The sequence below is a fragment of the Ovis aries genome, chromosome 4, assembly GCF_016772045.2.
Source record: "Ovis aries strain OAR_USU_Benz2616 breed Rambouillet chromosome 4, ARS-UI_Ramb_v3.0, whole genome shotgun sequence".
Classification (NCBI taxonomy): domain Eukaryota; kingdom Metazoa; phylum Chordata; class Mammalia; order Artiodactyla; family Bovidae; genus Ovis; species Ovis aries.
Window position 1 is genome coordinate 78,840,538 of NC_056057.1, and position 23,602 is coordinate 78,864,139.

At 58.7% G+C, this 23,602-nt stretch overlaps 2 protein-coding genes across 4 annotated transcripts; one reads left to right on the forward strand and one right to left on the reverse strand.

The window, feature by feature from the left end:
* The first annotated feature begins 2,379 nt into the window (after positions 1-2,379).
* Positions 2,380-10,550, forward strand: POLD2 (DNA polymerase delta 2, accessory subunit). 3 transcript variants are annotated; one of them, XM_060414791.1, is made up of 12 exons: positions 2,380-2,472; positions 2,965-3,131; positions 3,782-4,041; positions 7,214-7,335; positions 7,539-7,662; positions 7,824-7,938; positions 8,112-8,310; positions 8,597-8,677; positions 8,828-8,985; positions 9,198-9,325; positions 9,816-9,917; positions 10,285-10,550. In XM_060414791.1, exons 3-12 carry the CDS (start codon positions 3,822-3,824, stop codon positions 10,443-10,445), a joined length of 1,410 nt encoding a protein of 469 aa, XP_060270774.1. In that variant the 5' UTR covers positions 2,380-2,472; positions 2,965-3,131; positions 3,782-3,821; the 3' UTR covers positions 10,446-10,550. The 3 variants fall into 3 exon arrangements, with proteins under 3 accessions (XP_060270774.1, XP_027824530.1, XP_027824531.1); XM_027968729.3 differs by lacking the exon at positions 2,380-2,472 and adding an exon at positions 2,502-2,558; XM_027968730.3 differs by lacking the exon at positions 2,380-2,472 and adding an exon at positions 2,565-2,808.
* Positions 10,551-10,642: 92 nt separating this feature from the next.
* On the reverse strand, positions 10,643-20,396 carry AEBP1 (AE binding protein 1). Its single transcript, XM_012176971.5, has 21 exons — positions 19,793-20,396; positions 17,750-18,151; positions 17,146-17,208; positions 16,947-17,018; positions 16,669-16,803; positions 16,512-16,592; positions 15,985-16,062; positions 15,778-15,861; positions 15,606-15,659; positions 14,856-14,965; positions 14,639-14,778; positions 14,226-14,310; positions 13,985-14,129; positions 13,795-13,880; positions 13,506-13,629; positions 13,045-13,241; positions 12,769-12,948; positions 12,202-12,553; positions 11,982-12,121; positions 11,738-11,837; positions 10,643-11,517 (listed from the first exon to the last, which is right to left on the reverse strand). The coding sequence occupies exons 1-21, from the start codon at positions 20,043-20,045 to the stop codon at positions 10,898-10,900; spliced, it is 3,501 nt and encodes a 1,166-aa protein (XP_012032361.4). The 5' UTR covers positions 20,046-20,396; the 3' UTR covers positions 10,643-10,897.
* Positions 20,397-23,602: the final 3,206 nt, after the last annotated feature.

The following is a 23,602-nucleotide window of genomic DNA, read 5'->3' on the forward strand; positions in this document are numbered from 1 at the left end:
CTATGAAGACTTCCCGGTTTGCAGAGAAAGTACTGTGTGCTCAGATGACCTCTTGGTGTTCATGTGGTAAGGAGAGAGAAAGCTCTCTGATGTCTCTTCTTTTTTAAACTTTTATTTTGTATTGGGGCACAGCTGATTAACAATGTTGTGATAGGTTCAGATGAACAGCAAAGGGACTCAGCCAAACAAATACATATACCCAGTCTCTCCCAAAACTCCCCTCCCCTCCAGGCCTGTGCTTTTCCTTTTTATCACAAAATCAGATTTCTCAGAAGCCCAACCTGCCTCCACACGCAGCACCCCCCCCAACCCCAACCATCCCTGCCAGACTTCCCCTATGTCTCTGCCAGCTCTGATCTCACCATCACCAATGACTGCCAGGGAGGCCTAGAAAGTCAACACTTTAGCCCTTCCATCCTTGCAGACAGCCAGGGGAAGACAGTTGGGAAGTGCAAGCCACCCATGGAACTATACCCACTTTTCCATCCCCCCTTTCCCAGCCACCATCATTCCTACTGTGGCTGTTGTCTTGGGGTCTCTCCCAGACCCCCTAGCTGCCTCAACTGTGTGCCTGACACAGGCCTGACAGGAGCAGAGCTCAGTGGAGAGGCTGCTGCTGCTGCTGCTGCTGCTAAGTCGCTTCAGTCGTGTCCAACTCTGTGCCCTGGGATTCTCCAGGCAAGAACACTGGAGTGGGTTGTCATTTCCTTCTCCAATGTATGAAAGTGAAAAGTGAAAGTGAGGTCGCTCAGTCGTGTCCGACTCTTTGCGACCCCATGGACGGCAGCCCACCAGGCTCCTCCATCCATGGCATTTGCCAGGCAAGAGTATTGGAGTGGGGTGCCATTGCCTTCTACCCAGCTTCATGTCTGAGCAAGAGAATCAGGCAGGTTGGTTCCAATTTTGGTCCCGGTTTCCTGGCTGTGTGACCTTGTGCAACTGTGAATCTTTCAGTAAAATGGAAATCCTAGGACCTGTCTCACTCTTAAGACACTTAGTATATAATATGCACCCCAAAAGTGCTCATCTATTTATACCTTATAAATATAAACAAATCTGGGAGTCTCTACGTGCCAAGCACTGAGGTAAGTGAACGAGGCTAGGTTTCCACACATCCTCTGAGGGCAAACTTATCCAGTTCAGTCTAATTGGATGTTTGACAAATGCCTAATTAAATTGCAGGGGCAAAATGAAGTAATGGGTAATTAGATGGGAAGTTCAGCTGACCTGCACAAGAGGAGGGCCAGAACACAGACGATGTTAGGGCAAAGAGTCAGGCTGCCTCGGGGTGAATCCTGGTTGTTACTCACATGGTGAATCCTGCCATGTGACCTGTGCCTCAGTTTCCGCATTTTCAAAGCGTTATTTGAGGATTAGTTGAATTAGTGTGTGTCAAGAATTTAAAACAATGTCAGGTCCACAGGAAGGGCTTTTATGTGTTTTCTTTAACTATTACCTGCTGCTCCTGCTAAGTCGCTTCAGTCGTGTCCAACTCTGTGCGACCCGATAGACAGCAGCCTACCAGGCTTCCCCGTCCCTGGGATTCTCCAGGCAAGAACACTGGAGTGGGTTGCCATTTCCTACTTTGTTCCAAAGACAAGACCGGTACTTGGGAAACAGATGGAGTGAACCAGAACGGCCTGAGACTGAATCCCGGCTCTGGTTGAAGCCAATAGGAAGCTTCATGCGGAAGGGCCACTAGGGCTCGGTTAGGAATTCTGTGGATTGGTGGAGATGTGGAAAAGAGCCCCCATGAAGTGGGGGATGGCACGCTAAAGTCTTGCTGGGTAGGGAGGAGTGAGAAAGATGAGGGGCAGTGAGGACAGCAGAGACTGAGGAGTGTTGGGCGGAGGCTGGGGCCTGTTGGCCCTGTGCTAGAGCCTTAGACAGCCAGTTTCCCTAGTCCTGACCCCTAACTCTAATCCCTCTCCTGACTTCCAGTATCCCAGGGCCCCACCTACTCCTCGGGCCTGCGGCGGAGTAATCGCTCCCCGTGGGCGGTGCAACCATTGGCCTTAGTCCGCCCACCCTGTATCAGCAGTGTCCACTGCAGAGGCGGGCACCCAGAGGGGTCCTGCGGTGGCGCAAAGAGCGCCAGTTATCGAGAATGCGAGATGACTTCAGGACAAACCTGACGAAGGGCCGGGGTCTGTTCGACAGTGCGCACAAGCATGCTCAAGGGCCACTAGCCACTGGCCCCGCCCCTCGTTGCCCTGCAACCTGTGGGGCGTAACCCTGCGCACGCGCAGGGCTAAGGGGCGGAGTACGTGTCTTGGCTTGCGCATTGCACGTGCGGATTGGCTGGGGGGCGGGGCGAGACGGTGGACGGGCTCCACAGTGATTAGCATAATAAATCGCGCGGTGACTGCGAGATACAGCAAGGGTGGGGCGAGGTGCGCCGAGTGGCGGGAGGCGGTGCGCGGCGGCGGGCGGGTCCCGCGGTGATAAGCATGGTGGAGCGCGCGGTGATTGGTGAGATGCCTCTGTGGGCGGGGCAAGGCGCGCGGATTGGCGGGAGATGGCGCGCGGCAGGGGGCGGGGCCGTGGCGTGCGGCGAGGTAAGTGGGGTCTTGCTTCCTTGGACCTCGTGGAGACGGGGTGGGCTAGCTCTCTTGGTGTCCACGCGTGGCGGCGGGTTAAGCGGCATCTCGCGAGGGAAGTCTGAGCAGGGGCTTTGCTGTATCCCCCAAGACGGCCCCAGGGTGCGGGCTGGGGCAGTGGTCTGGGGCTTCAGACCGAGAGGCTCCTTTGAGATTGCGGCCGGAGTGCTGCCACTGCTCTGCACTTTGGGGCAGAAAGTTAATTCAGGTACAGTCCCGGCCCAGTATCTGTTCAATAGGGACAGAATTCAAGCCACTTACAGCTGTAAAAAAACGCGGTGGGGGTAGATACCGGTTTTTTAGTATCACATACTATCTAACCCATTACATGCGAACTATTTATCATCCCTTCACGTTTGTATAGACTGAGCTCTACCACGTATTGATTTTGGGACCTGCTGTGGATTTGACGTTCTTGGCACATCTTACTCAGGCTCGGGGCTGCTTTTGAAAAGTGGGCTTAAATGCTGCTACTTCTGGTCTCCTAGAGCGCTTATTCTACTCAGAGGAGGCAGACAATAAGCTTAAAAGGTATTGTTTGTTGAAAGGTAAATACTATGAAAAACAGTAAACACTGGAGGAGCAGACATGTCAGGGGAGGGATGCAGGTGGAGAAGGTTTGAGCACACCTGAGGCAGAGGCGGCAGTGGACCATACTTGTATGGGAGGAAGGAGAGCAGTTCTGGTTGGGGAGCGGGGGCAGGAGGGCAGGACCAGGGGGCCAGATCTCATAGGCCACTGTAGCAACCTGGGGTTTTACTCCATGAAACGGGGGACGTTTGGAGGGTTTTGAGCAGAGGAGTGACTGACGTATGTTTTGTTATTTAATCATAAGCTAATTATTTTATGGTAGGCTTGTATAATAATAAGGCTGTCTTCACGCCCTGAAATGGGGCAGGTGTCAGGGAGCTGGATGGGGGCAGATCCCCTCATGTGGGGCATGTGGAGTTTGAAACCCTGATAGTCATCCAGGTAGATGTGTGGAGCAGGCAGTGGACACTTGAGCCAGGTTTCGAGAGCTCTAGATAGGAGATGCATTCCCTTACTTGCTCCATCTCCCTTTTTGGATGCAGGTTCCTGGGTGAGACATTGGTAGCCAACACAGTAAGTTCCAGGTGCTGTTCTGGCTGTCTGCTGTGCATGTGGGCTGGGGTTGCAGGACTGCATTTGTGTTTTCACAGGGACCACCTCCTCCTTGGCTTGGACACATCGAGCAGGGCCATGTTTTCTGAGCAGGCTGCCCAGAGGGCCCACACTCTGCTGTCCCCGCCATCAGCCAGCAATGCCACTTTTGCCCGGGTGCCTGTGGTGACTTACACCAACTCCTCGCAGCCCTTCCGGCTGGGAGAGCGCAGCTTTAGCCGCCAGTATGCCCACATTTATGCCACCCGTCTCATCCAGATGAGGCCCTTCCTGGTGAGCCGGGCGCAGCAGTGCTGGGGTAAGTGATGAGGTTGGGGAAATGCTTTTGGGTTTGCTGGGTATGTATTTCCTGCCCCTTGGGGTTGTCTGTCTTTCCTAATCAAGTGACCTGGACAGTGCAGACCTTTTTCTTTCTTCCAGGTTTTTCCTTGGTGATCTCTCCTGCTTTAAGTTATTCCTGGTAAAGCAGGACTCCCACCCTCCCCACCCCACCCCACATTCAACTTTCGAATGATGCTGCATCGCCCCGTTCTTAATATTTATTAGTGCCTTCCGGGACTTCCCTGCTGGTCCAGTGGTTAAGACTCCATGCTTCCAATGCAGGAGGCATGGGTTCGATCCCTGGTAGAGGAACTGGAATCCCACATGCCACATGGTGAGAAAAAAAAAAAAGAGTGGCTTTCCATGTAGTTTTGAATTAATCTGTTATGCCTTTAAACAGAAACTTTGTAGGTAACATTGTGTCTTTTTTAATTGCCTTCCTCCCATCCCCTATTGCCACCTGGCACCAGGCATGCTGGGTGGTCTCAGCCCAGGTTGCACATTGGAAGCACTTGAAAAGCTTTGTAAAGCTCTGGCTCCCAGGTCCATTCTATCCCATCAGGTTAGCTGGGTTGTGTGCATGTGTGCTAAGTGACTTTAGTCGTATCTGACTTTGTGTGACCCTATGGACTGTAGCCCACCAGGCTCCTCTGTCCATGGGATTTTCCAGGCAAGAATACTGGAGTGGGTTGCCATTTCCTACTCCAGGGGATCTTCCTGACCCAGGGATCAAACCCACATCTCCTGCATTGATAGGCAGATTCTTTACCACTGCACCACCTGGGAAGCTCTGGTTTTATTATTATTATAGGCAGTCAGGAGAATATGTGACCCAGTCTCCTAGCTACATCATCATATTAAAGATGTTTTCCGTTTTCTTTACTTCAGGCAGAAGTATCATTCACCTTTTCTCCACCACATAAGAAGGGTCTCCTTTCTCTGGCCTTTCTCTCGCTTTCCTTGACATCCTCAAAGACATTCTCGAGCCCAAGATCAATGTCACCTTGTAACCTGCTGTGGTACCACGTCTCTCTTCTCACAAAGCTGCCCAGTAACAGGAAACAGCCATTTTATTCTGCTCACAGAGTAGGGCCAGAAATTCAGACTGAGGCACATGATAAGTGGGGCCTTGACTGGATGACGGACAGTGGGGCAGCATCCCTCACTCACCACGTGGCTTCTCCATGTGGCCGGGCTTCCTCCCCAGAGCTCAGCCCCTGGCAGAGTTTGTCTCTACTCACAAGTGTCTTGAATACCTCAAGCCCTTTCTTGCCATCAGCTCTCCCTGCGTCTGGCATGCTCCAGCCCCAGGCTTCCTTCACGACCTCAGTTTAAATGTCCTGTGCCTTGAGAAGCTGCCTGGGCCAGCAGGGCCTTCTCGGCATCTGCTGCCTGCGCGCCCGCCTGTTCGTGGCACCTGTCCCAGCAGTGGACCCCTCATCTCCTGCTGTTGCCTCTCCTTCTGCACCGGAAGCTCAGTGAGAGCAAGGATGGGCCTTCGGGCTCACTCTCGGTGCTGGAGCCTGGCCTGGTGCCCACAGGCTGGAATGGATGGATGTCCTCCCGTCAGCACAGGGGTGTACAGTTCTGCCTGGTGCTCACACATACATGTTGGATCTCAGCTGTGTAGCCTTGGGCATGTTACTTAATCTCTCTGAGCCTCAGTTTCCTCAGCCAGGTAGTGTGTGATAATATCTCCAGTGATGTGTTGTCAGGGGTAGAAGAGCTCCAGGCTCAGGGCTGGGCACAGCTCCCTGGGGCTCAGTGGACATCACGGCTTTGAGATCTGTTGTTCCCATCGGTGTCTGGCATTCTATCTAGAATGGCGGCATTATGCTGCCCTCCCTATCTTACTCTGAATTACTCTCCTTTACTCCCCAGGGTGTAGATTTGTGGAATGTTATTGGTTAGGGTTAGGGCAAGAAGGGAGAAGGCAATGGCACCCCACTCCAGTACTCTTGCCTGGAAAATCCCATGGGCGGAGGAGCCTGGTAGGCTGCAGTCCATGGGGTCTTGAAGAGTTGGACACGACTGAGCGACTTCACTTTCACTTTTCACTTTCATGCATTGGAGAAGGAAATGGCAACCCACTCCAGTGTTCTTGCCTGGAGAATCCCAGGGACGGGGGAGCCTGGTGGCTGCCGTCTCTGGGGTCACACAGAATCGGACACGGCTGAAGCGACTTAGCAGCAGCAGCAGCAGCAGCAGGGCAAGAAGGGCTTGTGCTGGAGAACCCAGCTAAAGAAAGGGCTGGTCCCAAGTCCACATCATCCCATAACCCTGTTAGCGTTTTCTCCAGGCTTAGGGTCTAAGTCCTAACAAACTCTCAGGCCTTCGGGGACTGGCTCCTCCCTCTTGCCCACTCAAGTGACCCCTGCATTCCATGGCTCTCCCACGCCTGTCTTGCTCCTCATCCCTGACGCTTCCTGTGTGTTCTCTCTGGGATCTCAGGAGCTCAGAGTGAACAGGGCTGTCTGACTTTACAAAGAACAGAACGGGGTGGATGGGTATATGAAGTTTGAATTTAGGGTATCTCTTTTCAGAAGACAAGGCACTTGTGGGGTTGATAAAAGAATCTAAACTCGCAAAGGAAATTATAGTGTTGTCCAGGCAGGGCTGTGTTGAGACTTGGCATACCTCTTTCTAAAAATCAGTGTTATACTTTACGTATAAGTGAGGGAACTCTGCATTAGCATCCCATGGCTGCTGTCATAAACAACAAGGCCAAAACTGTGTGCCTTCAAACAGCAGAAATGTATTCCCTTCCAGCTTTGGAGGCCAGAGGTCCGAAATCCAGGTGTCGGCAGCACCACGCTCCCTCTGATCCTTCTTTGCCCCTTCTAGCCTCTGGTGACTGACCTCGCACTGCTGGCCTGTGGCTGCATCTCTCTGGTCTCTGCCCCTGCACCATCTTCACGCTGCCTTCTCTGCCTGTCTGCCTCTCCTGCAAGGACACCTGGCATCCAGAGTCCCTCTGTCCTCCTGGGGCCGATCCTTTAGGTCCAGGGGGGTCCTTGCATTTGATGTTCTCTCCCTCTTGGTGGAGACCAGGGCCCCAGGGCCACAGTGCCCAGTGAGGACTGGGCTAGTGCTTCAATGGGGCAGGGGAGGGCCACCTGGTCTCTGAGCACATTATCTTTGTGTCCCAGGCAGTGGAGTCCTAGTGAAGAAGCTGTGTGAACTGCAGCCTGGGGAGAAGTGCTGTGTGGTGGGGACCCTCTTCAAGGCCATGCCACTCCAGCCCTCCATCCTACGGGAGGTCAGCGAAGAGGTAAGGCCAGCTGGCTCACACACGCCATCCCCAGAACAATGTTCCCATCCCAGAGGGCACGATGGGGCTACCTGCCTTGGATCCAGAGAATCAGGGCTGGGCCTCTGCCCATGGGGTTGCTGGCTGCAGGGCCATCTCACTGATCCAGCACCAGAGCCTTGCTGAGCCCTGGCCTCATGACCACTGCCATCTTTGAATTCCAGCACAACCTGCTCCCCCAGCCTCCTCGGAGCAAATATATCCACCCAGATGATGAACTGATCTTGGAAGATGAATTGCAGCGTATCAAACTGGAGGGCACCATCGACGTGTCAAAGCTGGTCACAGGTGGGGAGTAGGGAGGGGGTGGCTTGTGCATCTGGGTGCTGGCTCACACTCGCATTCCCGGAGCAATGAGTTTGGGTTCAGGGAGAGGGTTAGACTATGGTAGTGTGTTGGGTGGTAGCCTCTCGGAGGCTCCTCACAGATCTGATCCTGCTCCTCCCCAGGAACGGTCCTGGCTGTGCTGGGCTCTGCAGGAGATGATGGAAAGTTCCTGGTAGAGGACCACTGCTTTGCAGGGCTTGCCCCTCAGAAGCCTACACGCCCCCTCGACACGGACAGGTGAGGAGCAGGGGCCCAGGGTCCGGGCAGTGGTCCAGGGGAGTCACAGTCGCTGCCTTTATCCCCCCTGCTTCCTTGTGATGGTGAGGAGCCCCACCAGTAGCTCCAAGCAGCCCTCTTGGGAGACCCCCTTGCTTTCCCAGCATCCAAGAGGACCCCGACTTCTCTGGCAGGTTTGTGCTGCTGGTGTCTGGTCTGGGCCTGGGTGGAGGCGGGGGCGAGAGCCTGCTGGGCACCCAGCTGCTGGTGGACGTGGTGACGGGGCAGCTTGGGGATGAAGGAGAGCAGTGCAGTGCCGCCCACGTCTCCCGGGTCATCCTTGCCGGGAACCTCCTCAGCCACAACACACAGAGCAGAGACTCCATCAACAAGGTATGGCGCCTACCTGCCTGCATTCAAGCCAGTCTTTCCCCACGGAGGGTTGGGAATGGGGTCTTGCAGGTCTTATGACCCAGGAATCTCTGGTGCTTGGGGACCCAGCCTCGTTCTCAAACCTCCTTCCTGAGGGCAGCGTGGGGACACAGGCCCAGAACTCTTACTGTCCCTCCATAAGTCAGGCTTTGCTCTGCTCTCAGCCTCCTGGCAGGGGCTCTGGGTGTCCCTTTGATCTAAGTCTCCCTTGAGACCTGACAGCCTGCGTATGGACTTCTACTCCCAGGCCAAGTACTTGACCAAGAAGACCCAGGCCGCCAGCGTGGAGGCCGTCAAGATGCTGGACGAAATCCTCCTGCAGCTGAGCGTGAGTGAGCTGGGCCAGGCCGGCGCCTGGGACCAGGAGCTTCTGGCAGTGCAGTTGGGCACTGAAAGGTGGGCAGGGGGAGTGGACTCCAGCAGGGTGACTGTGGAGGGTGCTGGGCCTCACAGGCTCCCCTGCCCCTGTGCCCTCCAGGCCTCCGTGCCCGTGGATGTGATGCCGGGCGAATTTGACCCAACAAACTACACGCTCCCCCAGCAGCCCCTGCACCCCTGCATGTTCCCTCTGGCCACTGCCTACTCCACGCTCCAGCTGGTCACCAACCCCTACCAGGCCACTATCGATGGAGTCAGGTAGCCCCACTCCAGCCTGATCCCTGGCCTTCTGCCTTGGTGACACCAAGAGGGGAGGTTGGGACCCAGGGGTGCAAGAAAGCCCACCTGGGATGGGGCTCTTTTTCAAGGGGAGCTTGGGAACCTGCTATGAGGGCGCCGGGCCAGCAGTTGTGGGAGGAGCACAGATGGTGGCCCCCTCAGGGTGGGGTCAGCCGAGCCTTGACTTGCAGATTCCTGGGGACGTCAGGACAGAACGTGAGTGACATCTTCCGATACAGCAGCATGGAGGACCACTTGGAGATCCTGGAGTGGACGCTGCAAGTCCGGCACATCAGCCCCACAGCCCCTGATACCCTAGGTAACAGGGCTTGCTTAGACACGTGAGGTGGGAGCAAACGGTTGGGGAAGACCAAAGGGGCTCCACTGATGCTCAGAGGGTTCCCAGCATGGATTTGCACCCACTAGCCTTGCTGTGACCTGTCTGAGGAACAGCCCCAAAGCCTGACCTTTGTTTGGGGAGCTACTCTGGAGTCTTTATCTCTGTTTATGGCCAAGGCCCTGCTTAGGGCTGAAGGCTGTGGGAGCATATTGGGAGCCTGAGCCAGTCAAGAGTCCTGCACCCTGCCCCCTGCCCACCAAGAAGGACAGAGGCAGCAGCAGCACAACACTGCCCTGCCTCTGGGGTCACGTGGCCAAGTCTGGAGGGGTTTTTGTTGTGACAGCTGCAGGGTCTTGTGTGTGAGATGGCGCCCCACGTCCTACATGGGACAGCCCTATCCCGAACGTGCAGATGTCTCCTGTGTGAGGCTGAGAAGTCCCACTCTCAACTGTACCTCGTCCTCCTCTAGGTTGCTACCCTTTCTATAAAAATGACCCATTTATCTTTCCGGAGTGCCCTCACGTCTACTTTTGTGGCAATACCCCCAGCTTTGGCTCCAAAATCATCCAAGGTAAGTTTTGTCTTCTGGGGGCCCCAGGCCTGGGCTGTCATGAGGGACATGCTCTCAGCTGGGGCCAAGGCTCACAGAGAAGGCCTGTGTTGGGGTGTCCAGGCCCCCGTGGGGTGGACAGGCCAGGCTCTGCAAGGGCTGAAACTGTCCTTGCCCAGAGCTCATCCTGCTCAGTGTGGCTCTAGCTTTGGACCTGTACGGTGTTCTTGGCCCTTTTCATTTCTGGTCTCAAGGAGCTTCTGTGGTCAGCGCTCCATGGTGCTGATGGCAGGGGGTGGGGGAGGGCTCCTGTTTACCTCTTGTGACTTTCCTTTGAGACAGGGCTCACCCAGAACCTAAGATGGGCTCCCACCTGGCTTCTTTGCAGGCCCCGAAGACCAGACAGTGTTGTTGGTGGCTGTCCCAGACTTCAGCACCACCCAGACCGCCTGTCTTGTGAACCTGCGCAGCCTGGCCTGCCAGCCCATCAGCTTCTCAGGCTTTGGGGCAGAGGATGAGGACCTGGGAGGCCTGGGTCTGGGTCCCTGACTCACAAAGGCAGCCTTGTCCAGAGCAGCCCTGGCCATTCTTTCCCTGTGGCGTCAGCACCGTGACAGCTTTGGCTCTGTAAATAAAGCCTAACTATTTACTGGTGTTGAGCTGGGCAGTTCCCTGTGTGGGACTGTGGAAGGAGCCTCCCTACTCCTCCCCTCTCCGGGCTGGTCAGGATGGCAAGTGGTCAGTGATACATCTGCCAGTGAGCTTGGTTTATTGGTGTGGTCTGGGCAAGTGGTTGAGAAGTCTGCCCCGGGGCTTGCTCGTCCAGCCCCATCCCAGTCCTGCAGCAGAGCAGCAGGTGACCCTGGCTCTTAGGTCTCCATCACATTCATGCCCCCTCCTGGCAGAACCCACACCGGGGGGCCTTCCCTGTGCTGATGGCCGCGGAGCTGGCCAAGGCAGTGTGACTACTGGTGCAAGCTCGCGCATTAGCAGACCTGTTCTCAGAAGTCCCCAAAGTTCACTGTGTAGGTCTCAACTGTGGTGAAGGGGAAGTCTGGGCCCGTGACCATCTCTCCTTCCTCTTCCTCCCCTTCCTCCTCCTCAGGCCCCAGCTCTGTCCCAAACTCCGTCACCACCTCCGTGTAGGTCTCCGTCTCCGTTTCCGACTCCTCCCAATTGACTGTGGTCTCTGGTAGAAACTGCCAGGGCCCCAGTGTAGAACTTGGGGCTGAGGAGGGGGCAAGGTCAGCAGTGGGGAGCAGTGTTGGGGTGGGAGGGGGTGATGTGGGGGTGGTGGCTGGGCTCGTGGTGGCGTTGAGGCGTCGAAGCCGCATCTGTTCGCGCATGCGCAGCCGATACTGCAGGCGGCGGCGTTGCATGCGCCTCTGCTGGGGGGTCATGGGGCGCGATGGGTCGATGTGTGGGATGGGCCGGTTCCCATTCATGGCCATGATCTCACGGATGCGCTTCCAGTTGGAGCGAGCCAAGATGAAATTGCACTGAGTGGCCCCGATGTCATAGTCCACGTTGCAGGTCTTCGAGCTTGGAGTGTAGCCCTCCGCGTGGGCCGTCACGCGGTACTCACCAGGGTTCAGGATGCGCCAGTAATCGCCACCACTGGCTGCAGAGAGGAGGATGGGCTTCGCTAAGTAGGAGTCCCCCCTCCCTCCCAGGCCCCAGCTCTGTCTGAGAAATCTGCAGCCCCTCCAACCCTCCCTCTGGTTGGGATCCAGAGGAGCAGGGACTTCCTGGGCAGGGCAGGTCAGGCTTGCTTTGCCAAGGGCGTGCACACGTTTGGTCCCCCATCCTGAGAAGTGGGGTATAGTTGTACACTTGTATACCTGTCTTCACTCCGTGGTTAATGCCACTCACGGAGATGGTAGCATTGGCTATCGGGATGCCTTGCTCGTCCGTCACAACGCCCTTGATGCCACGGTGAACCTGCAGGGAGGAGGCAAGGTGGTGTCTACATGGCCTTCCCACAGGCTGTTCACCTGTCCTGTCCAGGAGGTCCCCCAGCCCTTCACCAGCCTCTCCCCAAATGCTGTCCCACCCTTCCACCAGTCCGCGCGGTGGCCCCCACACCTGCTCCATGAAGGTGAGCAGGGCTTCTTTGTTGTTCTCCCACTCTCGGGGCAGCTCGCTCTCATGCGGGAACTTATCACAGCCCAGGTAGATGGAGAGCTCCAGGCAGTTGGTGTGCAGGTAGCTGAAGTCGTTGATAGCTGGGTGGGGCAGACACAGAGCCACAGTCACCCCTGCCCATGCCAAATGCCCCACCACAGACCCTCCCAGGCCAACTCACTCCCAGAGCGGGGTTTCCACTTGGCCCCATTGACGATGCCCATGCCGCCAGTGTAGTCCTGTGCTTGGCACCCTCCCCTGTAGGGCTCAGTCATGGTGAGGTGGGTAGAGGCGAAGGAGATGGCCAGCCAGCGGAAGATGGCGTGGTCTGGGGTCTCCTGGGCCTCAGATGCCTCTTCTTCATCCTCTCCCCGGGCGGCCGCCATGGCCGCAGCCAGAAGCTGCTCCTGGCTGGGTGTGCGGGCCATATCATAGGGGTAGGACACAAGCCGCTCGCCACCGTTCAGGTTTGCCCCCAGCACGAAGGGGTTCTTCTCCATCCAGGTGATGATGGCCCGGACCTCCGTGGATACCTGGGAGTGGCCGGGGGAGAGATCTGGTCCACAGCCTCCATCATCTGCTGTGCACATCCCTCAGCAGTACTCACATCCCCTTGGTCCCTCGGAGCCCCTGCAGTCTCACCACCTGGGCTCAGTCTCCCTCAACCCGCCCCCAAGTCCCGAGCTCCACCCGGACCCCAGGGTCTAGGTTGCTCCCCTAGGCCCTGTTGGCCAGGCTGTGGCCTCACCGTGGCATCTGGAGAGAGGTAGCGTTCAGGGATGGGCAGGTTATTGTTGGGCACCCGGTAGGGGACCCATTTCCTTTCCTCGGCTCCCCAGAGCACAGAGTTGAGATCCGGGAAGTCCTCGTAGATGTCAAAGCCCTCCTCGGTCCACAAACCCAGTGCCCAGTTCCCAAACTCTGAGCCCTGTGGGGAAGCCGAGAGAGAGGGGGTCAGCATCAGCAGCCCACTCCCAGCCCTGCCCCACCCAGGCTCCACCCTGACCCCTTTCCCTCCACCCACCATCTGCGCTGCCACCTCGTAGCCGTCAGGGTTCAGCGAGGGCACTAGGTGGATGCGCGTGTCGTGCACCAGGCTGCGCACGCGTGGGTTCCCATCGCGGTATTCGCGGCACAGGTATTGCATGAGTAGGAGCAGCAGCTCTCGGCCCAGCACCTCATTGCCGTGTATACCAGCTGTGTAGCGGAACTCGGGCTCCCCTGTGAGGGTAGGAACCTCAGCAACCAGCCAGCCTCCTGAGGCCTGAGGCCCAGGGGATCTGAGGAAGGACCCAAATCAACCTCACTCCCAGGAGACTGGGAGTGGCTGAGGCTTGCAGGGCCCAGGAGGGGCTCCAAAGACGCAGGTGGGAGGTGGTGAGCTGGCAACATCAACAGTGCAGGCTCAGCTGCAGTACCGGGCCTTGCCTCTATCTGTTGGGCTTGGGGAGGACCAGGCTTCCTGGGGGCTGTGGGGGCCCTCACCCAGCTCGTGATCCCCGGGATTGTCTGAGATCTCCATGGCATAGATCTTGAGCCCTCGAGAGCTCTTCCCCAGGCTGTATGTGCGGGTGATCGTGGGGCATTGCTCATTCACCACCTTCATCAGCTGGGTGCCAGAAAAGACAGGGAGTTACACAGCCCACCCCGCTGCCCCCAACCCATCCCCGGTGACCATGCCTTTCCCACAGCCCTGTCTGTTCTATGGGGAAGCACCCATTAGCCCTGAGCCCAGCACCTGGACAGGACCCCAGCCTCAGGACAAGCACCGCACCTGCCGCATGTCCTTGTAGTTGTGGTGCCGGAAGTCCAGGTCATCGGTGGTCACCACCTCGTTCTGTGTGTAGTAGCTGTGGACAGCTGCAGAGAAGGCAGGCAGGCGGGACCTTGAGCAGTCCACCTGCCAGCCCACCCCAGGTTGCCCCAGCCACCAGTCCACGCCCCTGCCAACCCCAGGCACTCACAGGACACGGGGCACCCCAGCACCTCCAGGCGCATGCACAGGCTGCCGTTCCAAGTGAGTGGGTAGATGCGGATGAAACGGGCCACTACCGGCTCCGGGAGCTCGCTCAGCACGGGCGTGTCCTTGTCCACGTTCCCGTGGAAGGTCTGGGAAGAGGCAGGCCTCAGAGCAGCCCCCAACCCCGGCGGAGACCCACCTGTGGCCCAAACGAGGAGGGTAGAGCCAAGAGCTCAGGTGCCCACCATTTCCTCGTAGCCGTTGGTGTACATCACCCACGTCTGGCTGTCGTTGCTGAAGCCCACGAAGAAGGAGGTCACAAAGTCGTCACTGGGGGGCAGATGGTGGTCAGGGAAAGGCTGCTCTCCTCACCCCAGGCTAAGGCCCAGGCCTTCAGGCGGCCTGAGCCCTCTCTTCTGGGCCCAAGAACCCAGAGCTAGCACGTGTGGGGCTAGCTGGGGGTCTGGAGAGGCTGCCACTCCTGCTGCATGGCTGTGGGTGGTTGCTGTGCTTATCTGGACTCAGGGAGCTGACAGGCCACAACCAAGGAGTCGGGGTGGGGGCCCTGGAGAACCCACCAGATGGTTCTGAATGGGACTCAGAGCCACGTCTAGAGCCACCCATCCCTACCGAGTGCCTGTGAGCCCGGCAGACGTACTGGATGCTGGAGTCGCGGCCCTGGGTGATGACGCCTGTGAACTTGGTGGTCCTTCTCGTGTCCACCTCAATCCACTGGGTCTGGGAGTCATCCTCAGCACACCACGCCCCATCATAGTAGTCGTCCTCAGCGTCGCCGGCCTGTCAGGGACAGCAGGGAGGCTGAGCGGGCAGGGGGCCCCTACACAGCGGGGAAATGGGCCCATCCTGACACCCACCTGCATGTTGAGCCGGCCTCGCTGTGCACCCAGGCCATGGCGCAGCATGGAGGAGGCCCGGATCTGGTTGTCCTCAATGCGATGCGACTCCATCCCAATGGGGGGGCACTCTGGAGACATGGCACCCCAGGCTAGTGGCCCATTGGCTCCATCCCTCCATCGGTCCCTCCCTTCATCACACCCAGAATGGAGGAGCCCAGTACCCACTTCCCCTCACGTCAGGGTGCCAGTTAGGGCAGCTCCACCCCAGCTCATACTTCCCCTCCTTGGGCCTCAGCTTCCACCTCCGGGGAATGTGCTGAGGATGCCGGGTGCCAAGGGGCCATGAGGCCTACATGAAATCACAGGGATGGCCACCCCAGAGCCTGACCCGTCACAGGCATTGTCTGTATCAGGGCCATCTGCACACCTGCCTTGTGCCCCGAGCTCTGTCCCTGGGGTCAGGCCCAGGGCAGACATTCCAGGGTCTCTCCCTTTTGCATCACAGGACTTTAAGAGCAGGAGAGAGTTCTGGAGGCCTAGAGTGCCATCAGGAAATCTGGGTTTGGGACTCGCATGTGGCCTTGGATGGGTCACTTCTCCCATCATGCTCACCTAGCTGCTACTGCCCCGCCCCACAGCCCTCATACCCACTCTACAGCCCTCACACATACCCACACCCCCCACCACACCTCCCATCCGCATATCCATCCTGCAACCCCTCCAACCCCCCTGTCCTTATACACCCTAGCCTCTACACCCCTCACTCACTGATTTTCTCTGCTGGAGCCCACTCCTCCTCCGACTCCTCACCCTTCCGGGTCCCTGGGGGGCAACAAAGGGAGGAGGCAGTGATAAGGGTCCCAGAGCATCTGGGAGTCTGGCTGGCCTCTCACAAGGACCCAAGCTGTGTAGGCCCAGCCTCCAGCCCCCAGAGACACACCTTTGGGGTCCTTGCCCTTCTCCACAGTCCATTTGTCATCCGTCTCCTCCTCCTTGGGGCTGCTGCCCTCCTTTTTGGGTTTCTCTGAAGGATGGAAGGTGGGAGGGTCCTGTTGGCTTAGCCCCAGAGTTCAGGAGGCAGGTGTTGTGGGGGTCAGGCCTGCACTGGGGGCTGGCCCGGGGGTGGGGACAGTCTGGGTCCACTCACTCAGCTCTTCCTTCTCTTCGTCTGTTTCCAGGCCAGTGTCGGGCTTCTGGGGCCTGGGAGGCCGGAAGTAATAGTCCACTGTGGGGAGGGAGAGTCCTGATGAGAGGGCCTGAGGCTGGTCCCAGGACCCCACCCCAGGAGCTCCCGGCCAGGTTCACAGGAGCCCAGTGGGCAAGATGAGGAAGGGAATGGAGTCCAAAGGGACCGTGCAGGAAGGAGAGGAAGGCGGCAGCTTTGAAGGGAAGGAAGTCCCGAGGGGTGAGGGGTGGCTAGGACCAGAGCTCAGGAGGGTCAGAGAGTGACGCCCATGGAGCTGAGGAGAATAGGCCAGAACCGAGGGCAATGGGGAAGAGCTAAGTTCAGGAGCCAGGAAGACCCAGCCTGAAAGTGGATATCAGATGAAGGCAGGCAGGTTGGAGGGGGTGGCAGAGGCAGTGGGGTTGGTGAGGTCACTGCCACCAAGCTGGAGATACAGGAGGCTTGGCCCTGGGATGCAGCTGTGGTGGGCGGGGGCTCTGGGCACTCACTGTCATCGTAGTTGGGGATCACGTAGCCGTCCTCATAGTCGGGGAGCAGTGGGGGTGGCAGGGGCTTCAGAGGTGGTGGCTCTGTGGAGATGGGAGGCAGGGGTGGGCCAGAGCCCCCTCTCCTGACACCCCCACCCCAAGTCTGCCCACATCCTACCGATCTTCTCTTCTGGGGCCTCAAAGCCCCGCCCAGGCGGCTCAGCCTTCTCCTCAGGGCGCTCAGGCCAGGGCCTCTCTGGCCTTCTCCTGCTCGGGGGAGGCCTGGGCTGCTTCTGGCGGCGGATGTATTCAACTAGGGCAGAGGGTGGGCTCTGAGCCGGGCCAAGGTCAGGGAAGGTGGGGCCTCCGAGTGGACTATCGTAAACCAGGGCCAGGGGTCGGAACTAGCCGGAGAGGCAGGGCAGGCGGGCCTCCCCGACAGTGGATCCTACTCACAGTCCTCGTAGTCTTCCCGCTCTATCTGGTCGTTATAGTCCAGTGTGGGCTGCTCTGTCTCCTCCTCGGGCTCTGGGGGAAAGTGCTTGTGGCCACCTCATGGAAGATACTCCCCGATGCCCCCACCCAGCCCCACCCTGGAAACCCAGCAGGCCAGGGTGATTGGTCCCTTGAGGCCAGGTGGCTGGTGCCCACTTACCAGGCTGGTGCTCCACGTCGGTCTCTTCTCCTGGACTCCCCCAGGGATCTGGGAGGGGTCCACCTGCAACACAGACCCCAGGGGCATGTGGATGGGAGGCCTACCCTGATCACTGGCTCCACAGCGAGGCTCCACAAGACCTGGGCCCTACTGACACCCTCGTAACAGCTCACTCCCAGGGAGGCCTGAGCTGCTCGGGCCCTTAGCACCCTGCTGGCACTTCTGGAGGGACAGAGAGCTGGATGGTTTTCTGGGGAATCCAGGCACCGCTGTCTGGACCTGCTGCCCCAGCAGGGGGGTACCCCGCAGGCTCACAGTCCAGTGACACACGGGCAAGTGGCTCTTGTGGGGCTCAAGGGTCAGAGCCCAGGACGGTGGAGAGCTAGCCCCACCCACAAGGCTGCCAAACACTCCCTCCCCCGGGAAGGAGTGGTACTGTGGGAGCCTCAGCTGAATTGCTGTGTTCATGACAACAATGAGGCCCCAGCGCCCATCTGGTCTGAGGGTCAGCAAGAGGCAGGGACTCAGGGACCCACCCTCACCATCACCCCTCTGCAGCCCAGCAGGTCAGAGCTCCCGAACCCCAGCCGAGCCCACTACACACCTCCCTCCTGGGGTAGGTCCTCGTGGTCGGGGCTGAGGAGTGGGGGCAGTGGCCACTGCAGGCTTTCAGAGGGGCTTGGGGTGGAGAGCTTCTTCCCAGCTAGAGGCCTCTTGGTGGCCTTGGGGGGCTTCTCCTTGGGCTTCTTGGTGGCCTTGGGGGGCTTCTCCTTGGGGGGCTTCTCCTTGGGGGGCTTCTCCTTGGGCTGCTTCTCCTTGGGCTTCTTGGTGGCTTTGGGTGGCTTTTCCTTGGGCTTCTTGGTGGCCTTGGGGGGTTTCTCCTTGGGTGGCTTCTCCTTGGGTTTCTTGGGAGGCCTAGAGGACCCTTCTGGGGGCTGCTTGGTCGCCTTGGGGCCTTTGTCCTTCTTCCCTTTCTTCCCTTTGTCTTTGGCTTTTCCCGGAGGCACTGTTCAAGATGCAGATTCAGGTCAAATCAATGAAGAGCCCCCTCTATGCCCAGGCATCCCATGCAAGGTGGGCAAAGGGGCTGTTGGTAGTTCTGTGTTTCCCAAATCAAGGAAACTGAGAGGTTAAGCCACTTGTGGTCATGGAAGAGCTGGGGCTGGAACCCAGGCTTTCTGTCTGAGAGACATGCTGTCACCACCACACCTTGGCCTGGGTGGCTCAGCTTCTCAGGAACAGGCCCTCACCCTCCCATCTGCCCAAGGAGCACCTCACAATCCACTCTTTCTCCACATGGCCCCTTGGCCAGTCAGGGCCCACTATTCTGTGCTGGTCATGGAAAGAGCAGAGGGTGACTTAAGCCATCCAGGACTGAAGGAGCACCCAGTCTGAAGGGGGAAGCAGTCTCATTCCTCTCACACAAAGTAAAGGGCATGGGCCTGGGGCCTCCCTGGAGCTAGAAAGGCTTCACAGAAAAGGGATACACATGCACGATCCCCTGTACAAGACTAAGGAATCTGGGGTGGGTTGGAAGCCATAACCACAGGGTATCCTGGGGCCATGCAGAGGACAGAGGGACAGGCAAGTACTGCAGCTGCTTGCCCATCTCAGAGTCTGGGGGAGGGAGGGAGCAAGGGCAGGGCCTGGGGTTGCCTGTAGGAATCTTCCAGGACCCTGAGCAAATGCCGCTGAAAATGTAATGGGGTTGTGGGGGCCACGTGACTGAAATACAGGAAAATCTACAAAATGTAGACAGCCAGGAGAAATAGAGCTGCCCCAGCAGAAAGCAAGAGGCCGGGACAGCAATCCTGGAATGGAGAGGGGTGCTGAGATGGGTCCCAGAACCCATCCCCCAGGGGTGGGGGAGGAGCCAGGAAAGATCTAGAGCAGGACAAAGGGGAGGGGCTGCTGACCTCAGGAATGATGGATGGTGCCTTGGAAGTCTGGAGAAAGATCAGCAAGACCCTTGCCCACCTTCCAGGAGGTCATGATAAACAGCTAAGATTTATTGACAACTGATTATATAAGAGGCACTGGGCTAAATGCTTTGGTGATGTATCACCTCATTTAATCCTCACAATAACCCTGGATCACTGCCCACTCCTCCTGGAAGCCTTGAGGAGACAGGAGGTCTTCTGCACCCCCTCCCCTGGCTCTGTACTCCTGGAGCAGGAGGCCAGGCAGCAGAGTGCTGGGGATCCTTCCCAGGGAAGGCTGGAGGCTGGGTCTCTGGCAGTGGTGTGGCACAGACAGTGTGTGCCACAATCAGGCTGAGTGGCCCCACTGAAACAGCAGGGCCCTTCACCTTCACACTGCCCCGGGGAGGGGGCCGCCAAGTCCCCTGTTAGCTCGAGTCTAGTCCCTCCAGGGGTTTTGGGGCTGTCCAGCAGGGACTGGGAGGACCCAATCCACTGGGCAGCGGACCTGCTGGATGTGTCCCCAACCTCAGAGGGCTACCAGCCAGCGCTGACCTCTGCCTGGCACACTGTCCCGCCAGACATCTGGCCTCTCTTGTGCCTTCCTCACGCTGGGCAGACTGGACATCGGCCAAACCCTACCGAGGCCCGCCATTCTCACCTGTAGTGCAGGGCTGTCCGGGCGGCCCCCCATCACGCCAAGGGCCACCCCTACCGAAAGCTCTTACCCTCTTCGGCCACCCCCGGACGCGCCCCTGGCTTGCCCCCTGTCTGGGCTTTGCGGGCGGGAAGGGTGGGTTCAGGGGGCGGTGGGGCCTCCACGTCGTCCTCCCGGGGTTCGGACTCCAGCTCGGACAGGAAGCCCTCGAGGAACTCCTCGATCTCGTCGTCGGTCAGCACTGTCTGCGGGCGCCCCCCGGGGCACAGCGCCAGCAGTACCAGGAGGCAGCCAAGCAGGGGCGCCCCGAGCAGGGCCGCCATGGGCACAGCACACACTGGGAGGCAGGGGCGCTGGGGAGGGGGCTCCGGGGGAGAGGGCTGCGGGGGAGAGGTGCGGGGAGGGGGGTCCGGGGAGGGGCGGGCAGGGGACTCCGGAGCGGCGGGGGGGAGAGGGGGGCTGCTCGGGGAGGGGTGGGGGGTGATCCGGGGAGGGGCGGGTGGGAGGATCAGGGGTGGGTAGGGGACTCCGGCTTGCGGCGCGGGGGTGCTCCGGGCCAGGCAGTGACTCAGGGGTCGGTGGGGGCTCAGGGATGGTCAGGGGGTTCCAAGGCGCTGGCGGCAGCTGGGAGCTCAGGTCCCGCGTGGCGCGCTCCCGCGCGGACCGCCTTCTCCAAAGCGCCAGTGGCGGCCGGGGCGGGGGCGCCGGGGCTTCCGGAGCCGGCTCCCCCCACCCGGGGAAAAGGAGGAGGAGGAGGAGGAGCCGGGCGTGGACGGAGGGGCTGCGGGGGGGCTGAGCAGTCCAGGCGCCGCGCGCGCTTGGCACTTTCCGAAGTGGGAACTGCGGGCGGTGTCCCGGACCTGGGCCCAGCGCCTAGGAAGGAAGGCCCAGGGGAAGGAGGGCTGGAGGGATTGTGAGGTCCAGAGGGTGCTGGTGGGAGGGCTCTGACGTCCCTGCCCTGCTCTGTCTGCAATACCACCTCCAAGCCAGATGGGAACTGGAGGCGGTGCCCCAGGGATGCCCCAGAGCCTGCTGGAGGTGAGCGGGAACCCTGAGAGCAGAGCTAAGCCATGGACTCTGGCCTGGGGGACCTTACCCCCTCTACAGACCCGCAGGAGAGTCCCAACCCATCCTTTCCTCTCTCTGGAGTCTTCAATCAGACATTCAGCTAATCCCCTAGGTCCATGAGAGCCCGTTCCTATGCTGGCCCTCAGGGAGACACCACACTTTGGGAATTCACTGTAGCCAGGGACAGGTGCAAAACTGCCCTGAGGACGGGCTAACTGCTCTGTTGGAAGTAGGATCCCCCATTTAAGATTGCCTCTCCCTTCCGAAGATCCTGACATACAAGGACAAGTTTGGAGGGGATCAGAGATGGAGCAAGGAGGGAGGAGATGCCTTTCACATTTTATTGAACTGTATGCGTCATTCATAGGAATGGGCTGTCAGGGGCATGGAGGGACTCAGCCTTGACACAGCAATTTCTATACAAGTTCAGGGCATTCTTGCCCTCTCCTGCACTCCCAGCAGCAGAGGGAGGGATCCCAGATTAAGAACGCCAGAAAGGAAGCAGGAGGCAGCAGATAAGACACTACCCCCGAGGACATGCACCAGCTGAGAGAGTTGGTGGGTGCCTTTAACACAGCAAAGCTGGGTGCTGGAACCTGCCATGGGAACAGGTCACTCACCACCCGAACAGGAACCACAGATGTTTTCAGGCAGACCCCTTCCCCTATAGTTTCTTTTACTGCTTCCTTGGTGAACATTGCTTCACCTCTAGGGATACACTGTTTTCCCGAAAGCTGACATCCCAACAAGGACAAACAGGCATTCCTCTCCTTCCTCTTATCAGATCCCAGTTTTTTCAAACTGTGCTTACTCTGCCTCCATCTCATCACATTGATTGGCGGAGTGTGTGGGGTTGTGGTACATAGATCGGGTAGTCAGAGAATCCCAGATCGATTAGTAATGTCTGCCATGGGTGCCATGTGCTGCCATGCGGGCCTGGTATTTCCATATGGCTTCTCAAAGGGCAAATGTTGGCTGACCTCAGATGGGTATGACACCCAAGGCCGGAGCTCCCAGAACTTTCCTCCTTGATGGGATGAGGAAGCAAGAAAAGTACACCTGGAGCCTATGGGCCAAGTTTAGCAGCACTCAGCCCTGAACCAACGTTGTCTGTCTCAGGAGGCCCTGAGATGATGAACAGGAGGCAGCTGAGGAGCGCTGTGGGGGGCTGCTGGCTCAGCCCCGAACTGGGGGCAGGGGCAGGACCCAGGGGGCTCTGCCTTCTCTCACCTCTTTCTTTCAAGGCCCTTCCTTCACTCCCAGCTCCTGTCACCTCCCTGAGGAGACCAAGGCCACCCATCTGGGCTCTCGGAGCGCACTGCACCCCCACCCCGAGTCAGGCCTCCTCGTTCCTGTGCTGACCCTGCCCTGCTGTCCTGGCAGAGTAGGATGAAGCAAGCTCTTACCCATAAATGTCCTCTGCGAGCCTCTGAATCATCGTTCTCGAAACTTCTGTCTTGGAATTTGTTCTGTGGCCCCCAGTTGAGTGTGTCCAGTAGGAAGGCCCGAGGCTCGGGGGAGGGGGCAGCTCTAGAACGTCACTTCCCTGGGAATAGCTCCCAAGTTCAGCTGGCTCACACATGGATCAGATTTGAGCTCCACATCCTCTGCCAGGGAAAATAGAAGCCATAAGAAAATTAAAAAGAAATAGAAAGAAACTTTTCCTCAGCCACAGTGAGTCACCAACAGGAACATGAGCAAGGATTTGTGGGAAGCTGGGCCCTGGAGTGGGGTGGGCAGTGGCTGGGGGCCCTCCCCGCCTCCCTCGAGGGTCTGGGCAGGTGAGGGGGGGTGGTGACTGCTGTCCGTGCCAGGGCCAGGCCCATATCTCCCCTCAGGGAGAAGGGCTGGGACTCCACTCAGCTTTCAGACCTGCACTCAGGAAGTCGCGCAGACCTGGGCCTGTCAGGAGACGCCTGTCTGCCGAGGAGCCCTGTCATCTAAACCAAACTCCCCAAGGGCAGCAGCCCAGGCCAGGACGAGGCAGGCCAAGAGGTGGGAGGCTTGATGCCTCCTGTGGCTGCCACTCACCCTCCTGGGGTCCAGCACCCTTTGCCAGCGGGTGGGGCATCTGTATCCAGGTCCAAGGATTCTCCTGAGCTAGTCTGGGAGTCTGCCGGACATCTTGGGCCCCCTACCGCCCCCCACCTCCAGCTTCCTATGGAGAAGCCTGGGCCTTTTCCTCGGGCACAGTGAGGCCTGCCCTAGGGGCCACAATAGGACTGGGCTTGACAGGCAGAGGCAAGGTGACGTCTCACCCTGGTGGACCTATCCTTGCTGCTTCCAGAGTGGGGAAGGGGCATTCTGGGGGCAGCTGACATGGGCTGGGGGGGGAGGGAGATGGCGTGTGTGGAGTTTTCCTGCAGCCTTGTGAAGGTCAGGCTGGTGGAGCGCACAGATGCCACGGTGGGGAGAGGAAGGGGCATGGCCTGTGTTCTCAAGCTCTGACCAGACTGGGGTGGGTCCTGTTTAGCTCATGGGCCAAGAGCTCACCTCTGAGAGCCATTGAGAAAGGCCATGCCAGGAAGCCTGCCTGCCAGGGTGGGAGGGCCCCAGGAGAGAGACTGGGGTAGGAGTGCAGGGTGCTCCCACCTTGGGTCAGGAGCAGAGGTGTATAGTACACACTGCAGAGGCGTGTAGCATGGTCCATCTGGGAGGAATGGTGCAATGAGGAGGCCCTGTGGGCTGCAGTGAAGGGCAGGAGGGGGGTGGGCATGTAGGCAAAGCTGTCATGTTGGGGCACCAGGGCCATTTTGCCCCTTTCAGTAATGCTCCCCAGCGGGGTGGGGAGGCAGAAGCTCCCACATTGGGA

Bases quoted from the DNA above. Each gene is read 5' to 3' on its own strand.
- POLD2 (XM_060414791.1), top strand. From the start codon at position 3,822: ATGTTTTCTGAGCAGGCTGCCCAGAGGGCCCACACTCTGCTGTCCCCG. The intron at 7,663-7,823 runs GTGGGGAGTAGG...GCTCCTCCCCAG, and splicing joins CGTGTCAAAGCTGGTCACAG to GAACGGTCCTGGCTGTGCTG. The intron at 9,326-9,815 runs GTAACAGGGCTT...GTCCTCCTCTAG, and splicing joins CACAGCCCCTGATACCCTAG to GTTGCTACCCTTTCTATAAA.
- AEBP1 (XM_012176971.5), bottom strand. From the start codon at position 20,045: ATGGCGGCCCTGCTCGGGGCGCCCCTGCTTGGCTGCCTCCTGGTACTG. The intron at 16,593-16,668 runs GTAGGATGTGGG...CCATCTCCACAG, and splicing joins GGCCCCAGAAGAGAAGATCG to AGCCACCACCTCTGAAGCCC. The intron at 14,779-14,855 runs GTGGGTGTCAGG...TGTCCCTGACAG, and splicing joins GAGGCCGGCTCAACATGCAG to GCCGGCGACGCTGAGGACGA.